Source organism: Mesitornis unicolor, unplaced genomic scaffold, assembly GCF_000695765.1.
Source record: "Mesitornis unicolor isolate BGI_N332 unplaced genomic scaffold, ASM69576v1 scaffold5725, whole genome shotgun sequence".
Classification (NCBI taxonomy): domain Eukaryota; kingdom Metazoa; phylum Chordata; class Aves; order Mesitornithiformes; family Mesitornithidae; genus Mesitornis; species Mesitornis unicolor.
Window position 1 is genome coordinate 1 of NW_010184781.1, and position 7,528 is coordinate 7,528.

At 40.4% G+C, this 7,528-nt stretch overlaps 1 protein-coding gene across 1 annotated transcript in view; it reads left to right on the forward strand.

The window, feature by feature from the left end:
• Positions 1-442: 442 nt before the first annotated feature.
• LOC104540724 (protocadherin Fat 3-like) overlaps positions 443-7,528 on the forward strand; it is a gene marked incomplete at its 5' end in the record, with an annotated part of 64,550 nt that continues 57,464 nt past the window's right edge. The window contains 2 exons of the mRNA XM_010184590.1: positions 443-596; positions 2,383-2,616. Coding sequence (XP_010182892.1) covers positions 443-596; positions 2,383-2,616 — 388 coding nt within the window. The remainder of the gene's footprint in view (positions 597-2,382; positions 2,617-7,528) is intronic.

A 7,528-nucleotide genomic window follows, 5' to 3' on the forward strand; every position in this document is an offset into this window, starting at 1 on the left:
TATATATATACACCTTTATGTATATACTCATAGAAGTGCCATCATTACATTATCACTGATGGACCACTATCATTGCAAGCACCACTCTGGGGAATCATAGTCTGTATCTCCCTCAAACACTGCTGGATGAGGCGATAAAAAGTAGTCTTTGTCAGCATACTCATCAAATTTCCATTTCATGGGTACTGATGAAACAAACAGGAGATAGAAAATGAGACGGCATTTAACACCTGACATGAGCCCTATTATGAGTCATAATTTGACATTGGTTTTGTGACACCAGAAAGCTTAACAATTATTAGAATTTCTAGGAATGTGTTACATAGAAGAAAATTGTTTCCTATATAGAAAGATGCACTAAAGTTTTTTTCTCAAAAAAGATTGTGCAAAGACTATAAAATATTGTTACAGCATAGCTTACATTTTCTGTCTTTGTCTCTAGGTCACATATACTGCACTGTTTCCTGAAGACATTCCATCAAACAAAGTTATTCTCAAAATCAGTGCTAAAGATGCTGACATCGGGTCCAATGGTGAAATTCGCTATTCTCTCTATGGTACTGGGAACAATAAATTTTTCTTAGATCCAGAAAATGGTAAGACGACAACTGAATGTTTGTGAATAGCCTTCTCAATCCTTCTACATCAGTAGCTGCTAGTTTCCTTCACCAGAGTTATGTTTGATTATCAGTCCAGTTATGGCAGGTGTGGATGACCCCTTCTGAAGTGGTGGTCATAGGAGGGAGAAAGAGGGACGTCTTTGTTGGCCAGGTTAAATGTTATAATCAGAACACTGGATACTGACCCATTTGTTTCCCTGCCAGACCTCAATAAGGCCTTACTAAAATGTTTGGCCTCATCTTTCTGATAAGCCTTTTGGGAGGGCTCTCAATCTTGAGAAGTTACCTTAAGTGGAATCCCAACCTAAGGTGAGAGTCTCTGACTGCAGACTCGCTGCTCTGAGGAGGACCGACTCAAATGAGCCCTCCAATGGGGCCCCATTTATACCCTGGTTGAATCTGATCCGTGGTCAAATATGGTCATGTCAGCCCCCTATTGGCTGAGGACGCCAACTTTCCCACCTTTGACCCCCACTGTGTGGACCAGACAGGAGCCATGAGGGTAGGCAGTCCTGGCACCACCAGGGCCAGAAAATTTGACGCTGCTTTTGTTGGGTCTTTAGCAGGGTGGGTGCATCTGCCACACAGATTCTGACATGGTCCTCCCACACCATTGGACTTCATTTCTTCCACCTTAGTCTAGGAATATTGGTATTTAGACCCTGTGAAAAAGACATTCCTTTTATACACAGATTTTTTTTTGGGGGGGGGAAGAATATCAGTAATGAATTTCTGGGCACAGTGAAATGCTACAGAGGTCTTATACATTTGGCAGTTGGTCTGGAAAAAGATAGTGATCTCTGCTAAGATCTAGATTTTATGGTTGTTACCAAGTAAAGCTAAATAAAATAATTTTCCCATGAATAAAAATCCCACCCCTCTGTTATTCTTAGGAATTTGGTTTCCATAATGATAGACTAAGTCCTTCCCAGTGCAATGCCTCCTCTGCTTGATGAGCAGGAGGCAGCACCTGCTGTTGCTGTAACGTTACTGATGAAAGAAGTGTTTGGAGAGCTATGCAGTGTGTGGAAGGGGAAGTATTGCCCTCTTCAAGGACAAAAGTTTGTATTTAACCGCAAATTACACCCTTTACAAAATTAGTGCAAAACTTACCTTCTGAGTAGTAGTGACTGTTTGCTGATGTAGCAACATTTGGCGGTTGTTTATCTGTGCAGTGGAAAACGAATTATGGGTAAAGTTCTCACAGTCTGAGTAAGCTGGATTTTTGTTGCTGCTAATGTTTTTTGTGATACCTGTCTCCGTATGAAAATAAGAAGTTTGCTTCAAACTAGATGCCAGGGTTATCTACAGGAATTCAGAGCTAGTTGGTTGCTTTGTGGGGAGAAGAGAGAGGGATGTTGGTGTTATTTTTGAACGGTAGCTTTAGAAAACTTTAGAGTTCATTATGGTTACTGTCATCAGACTCAAGATGTATTTCTGTGTCTGTAACTATAAATCTTGAGAGTAAAAGAAATATAGACTTGGAAAAACTGTTGTTTATATGGGTGAAGTTCTAAGTTGTTGAAGGCCACCATGAGTGGTTTGTCCTCCCTGCACTCATACTGGCAGCTCACTTTGTTGTGTAAAGAGGAATAAGAAATGACACTGCTGTGAGTTTTCAATCCATTCATTGAAATAGGCAAGGTTGTTGTTTTTTTTCTCTTTCCTATTCCTGTGAAATACATGTTTTTGAGATATTCACACTAGAATTAGTGATGTTGCTACCGTAGTAATGATGACTGCTGCTTTTAATCAATTTTAGGTGAACTGAAATCTCTGGCCCCTCTCGACCGAGAAAAGATCCCAGCGTACAACTTGATTGCCCGAGCTACAGATGGTGGTGGCCGGTTTTGCCAATCAGAAATTCATCTTATTTTAGAAGACGTTAATGATAATCCACCAGTGTTCTCATCTGATCACTACACCGCATGTGTCTATGAGAATACTGCCACTAAAGCTTTGTTAACAAGAGTCCAAGCTACTGATCCTGATGTTGGTAAGTGACTAACACTGAGAACAGTAATTGATGTTCAGGAAAACTCTGTGGGTTGGTGGAATTGCAATTCAGATTAATTCTTCTACTGCTGCCTTTCCTCATTCTTTTCTCCTTTTGTTTCTGCATTTTCCTCTCTTTTGTTTCATTACATGTAAGTGCTCATGGCTGAGCTTGACTTAATGGTGTTAGGAACAAAAAAGCATAGCAGCAGCCACAGAAGCATGTAGTCTTTTATTGTCTTGATCACTGATATCTATGTTTAGGGATAAATGATAGTTTTTGGGGAAAATGCCAACTTTCTTCCTCCAGTGGTCTCACCTCTTTTCATGAGCCATGATTTTGAATAGCCATGCCTCTGTTTAGGCAAATAATATCGTGTGCCATAGGGACCTATACCTGATTAATCACAGCTTTTCTAGAGTTTTATACTGCTATAACTCGCATTTGTTCCAGCTGGTTACCTTAGCATAAAACTGTTGTAAACTGTGAATGTATATTACAAATGTTCTGGTTATTTAACTGTGCATTCTTTTTAAGTGTAATAGTTTATTATATGAGGACCTTAACATTGAAATCTGGGCCCAATTATGAATATTTAAAGGGGTTTTTTTTCCTTAATACAATGGTAAAACTTACTAAATATCAGAATTTTTTTTAGCTCATTCACTTTATTTGGAATGAATAAATCCCACAGTTTATTTTTTTCTTCCTGTGGTTTTGGAGATGTTTTGTAAAAACTGTGGCCTGAGTAGCTTCACATAAAAAGCAGACCTTTCATTGAATGAAAAAGTATTTCATGTTAAAATCTTTTTTTGAAGTACAGTTCATGCTGGAAATCTCAGTTGTTGCTAAGTCTGATAATGTAAATATACAGGAATCAGTAAAGGGGCAGCAAGCATTCATTAATGTATCTCTGAAGAGCTGCTTTATATACCTTCGTTGAAAAATCACAATTAAAATTATGATACTGTCCTGTAGTGAAAAGCCAATTACTGGTAGTAAACTACTGAACAGTCTGAAGACCCAATGTTGTTTTCCACTGTTGTCTTAATTACCATTTTTCTCATAGTTGAGATGACATCCAAGGAGAGAGGGGAGACAGGAAGTTTAGAATTAAAAGTTATCAATAAAAGTTCTTGCTAGCACAAACTTCACATAATGTTTTGCAATTAAAAAAAAAACCGAAAACAACAAAACAACAACAACAAAACCCAAAACAAAACATGAACTAATTGCTACATCTTCCTTCTGAAACTAGTTAAGTTAAAGGGAGGGATGCATGTGATGAACGAGAAAGGGCTATGTACTTCCTTAATGTTTAGACTTGAAAATCAAACAAGACATTGTATCGTATGAAAGTGACTCTGATCTTTAGAATTGGATTTTATTTTAATCACTGTTCTATTAGTCCATACTAAAATCACTGATTTTAGTTTTATTTTAGTTAGATTCCCTGTTGCTGCATAAAGGATGAGTTCAGGTAGTGTAATGAGAAAAATGTATTATTCCTGATGTATATATTCCTGATGGGCTATGATATTCCTGTAGGTGTTGGTGAAGCATTATCCTGAAAACATCAGTGGAGCCACTATTAGCAACTTTAATATAAAGCAGTTCTTTCTCCCATCCTGTTTCCATTGGAAATTCTTCATATTACCCACAAGATAATATTTCATAGAATTATAGAATTATTTGGTTGGAAAAGACCTTTAAGATCATCAGGCCCAGCCATAACCTGTCCACTACTAAACCATGTCTCTAAGCACCTCATCTACCCATCTTTTAAATACCTTCAGAGATGGTGACTCCACCATTTCCCTGGCCAGCCCCTTCCAGTGCCTGATAACCCTTTCAGTGAAGAAATTTTTCCTAACCGACAAGAGAGCAGTGGATTTTTCACCTCCCACCTTTTTCAAATCAAAGTGCCAAATTACTCCAGGAAGATTTGCAATGAATGCTGAGGTGTAATTATCTGAGCAAACCCATCAGACAACTACAACATCAGCCCATTTCAATGGAATTAGGGTGATGCTAGAGCATGCTGCTAGAGCAGCAACACTGTGAAAACCTAGCTGGGACTTTGTAGCAAGCATGACATTAAAAAATGGATAAACTTCAAAATAAACCTGGAGCCCAAATATGAACTGCCGGTGCATACTAATTTCCAGTGCCACTTGTGATTTCTGCATGCAAACAGTTTTGCGGCCTCGCTTGCAGAGTATAAGGGTGAATGTCAACACGGTCCAAGCTCAGCAGTGCTTTAAGTGATGGTTATATCCTGCATCACTGGCAGCTGCCTTGTGAATTACCTCCATACTCAGTACTGTTCCCATGATGATTGATGGTGTAGTCTGTTAAAGACAGAAGCACTTACTGTACTAAATATTAACAATGCGTCATCTGTCCTTCTGCAGTCCTCTTCATCACCACTGGGGCATTGGCAGTTCCACACCATCCACATTTGTAGTCAGTTTAGTGATTTCACTGACCTATTGATTTTTTTCTGCTTTTGTGATGAATATGGGGTTCCAATTTTTCTCAAAATGAGAATGACCTTGTCAGCCAGCTCCGTCCACTGGTGTCTTCCAGCCTCTGCATTATTCTGTGGTCATCTACATCGCTGGTACCCACTCATGCCGGTCCTCCCCCATTGCCTTCACAACCAACCAGTATAGCTAGACTAGGTTGTCTTGGAGCCAGCACCTTCTATTGCATGCAGCCAACGTGCAGGAAAACGCAGGCATGTAGGCAGACAGAAAATTGGCAGGAGTGGCATTGATTTGGCTGCAAAGAGTTCTCTGCAGTGCACAGACCTCCCTGCTCTGTCCTCAGCTGTCCCTCACTCCCATGCTCCTGCTGCAGTGCCAGGGCCCGTACAAGTACATTGCACAGGAGATGTGGTGACAGGCAGCCTGCGAGGAGCCAACTGGTGCCCAGGTTATGGGCTGGTTAGCCAAATCAAAATGTTTCTCAGAGGCACAATTCAGATTGATCTGATTCTTTCCTGAATGGCAGTCACACCTCAAACAGCAAAGGCCCACATCCACTCGCTTGCACAGCCAGGCAAGCTTATTCTTTGACATAGTTTTTCTGCCTTATTCTTTGACATAGTTTTGTCCATGCCCTGTATTTGTCACAGTTCTTGGTCTGCTTCGCAGCAGGCATGACCCTGCCCCATTTCTGTGGCATGTGCAAATAGCAAATGAGTCAGGATGAGCCCTCGCTGTGGGCTGAGGGTGAGGACCACAGGGTTGTGCATGGTGACAAGTCAGAGGTGAAGCATTTTGGACGGCCTTGCTAGAAACGTGTCTCCTGGCCTTGTGAATACAGAGATGTCATGCTGCAGGGTTCACACAGTCACAGAATGGTTGAGGATGTGCCCCACATCCCCCAGTGGGCTGGCCAGTCCTCAGGACCTACAGGTCTGAGTTCCCCCATGAGTGTTTCAGGAGAAAACCTAGCTTTTGCATTCTTAATAAAGGCAGAAGCACCTCAGGGAAAGTAGAGATTGAGCACATTGGACCCCTGAGAAATTCCCAAATAAAAAAGAATAGTCAGGCTCTGTGGAGTTTAGACTTACCTAGTGTTAGAAGGTAAACAAACAAGTTGTTTGGGGATTCTGATAGAAAGCTTAGGATTCTGCCTAAACAAGGCTTACTTCATATTGCTTATTTTGCTTCTCATGCTTAGGCACTCAGGAGACCTAATCCTGTCAGTAGTCAGTCTGCATGACCTTGTTGTTTAATCATTCAAAGGGCCAGATTTTGAAAGCTACAGATAGGTAGTAAGGAGAACTTTGTCACACAACTTGCATTAAAATAATGAGTATATACATATGAAGGTTACTAAGAGCTAGTCTGTGTTCAGCAAGCAGAAATCATCAAACCAATCTCATTTCCTTCTGCATCATGCAAAGAGGCAATGTAGATGAAAATATTATGGGTGGTAGGGCAGGCTTAGATTTATTAAGGCTTTTGACACTGTACCACATGTTGTTTTCATAAGTAAGCTAAAGAAACATGGTCTACATGAAACTGTTACCAGGTGAGTCTGTAATTACTATTACACTGGAGGGATAAGTTAAGCAAGGTACTGGGTACAGAATTGCTCTTATTTTCATTTCTGGATGCATAAGTAGGCATAAGGTCTTGCTAGATGTCAGAAGAAGGGTGTGGCTGCAAGTACCCTGGATAGTGTCAAAGTCTTAGTTGTGGGATTTAACAGATGGAGAAGTGGTATGGAAAAATACGATGCAAGTCATCAAGATAAATGTGGAATCCTGTGTTTAGGTAAGAATAACTAAGTGCACCAGTATCGTCTGGGTAATGACTGGGCAGCACACAGAAGCAGCTGTATTATGATGAATCACTGGCTGAATGTATGTTTATACTTTCATACTGGTGTGAAAAAGCAAATACTTTAATGAGATGGGTAAACAAGAGTAATGCTGGAAAACAGAAGTAGTTCTTTCTGTTTACTTGGTGTTGGCAAGTCTGGACCTGAAAGGCTGTGTCGAATTTTGGGTACAGCATTTCCAGGAAAATGTGGGCTACCTGGCGATTTACAAGAAAGATCACAGGTCTGGAAAATGTGTGCTACCAGGAAATACTAAAACAGTTGAGAGGGTGTGCCAGGGAAAAGATAAGTGAGATGGTAATGTATAACAGTCTTCAGGTATCAGACAAGTAGCTCTGAGGAAGGACATCAACCTTTGTTCTTTTTTTCCCCTTGTCTTTTATTATTTTTATTAAATCTCAGAAAAAGTCAGAACAATATTTTCAGTTGTAAGAAAAGTGAGGCAGTGAGGTGTATTAACCAAGGAGGACAATCAAAGGATAGGCCTGTGCATGGGGATAAATTACATCCATCCTTCCTTTGTGCAAGGATAAACTAGATGACCTCACAGGATTCC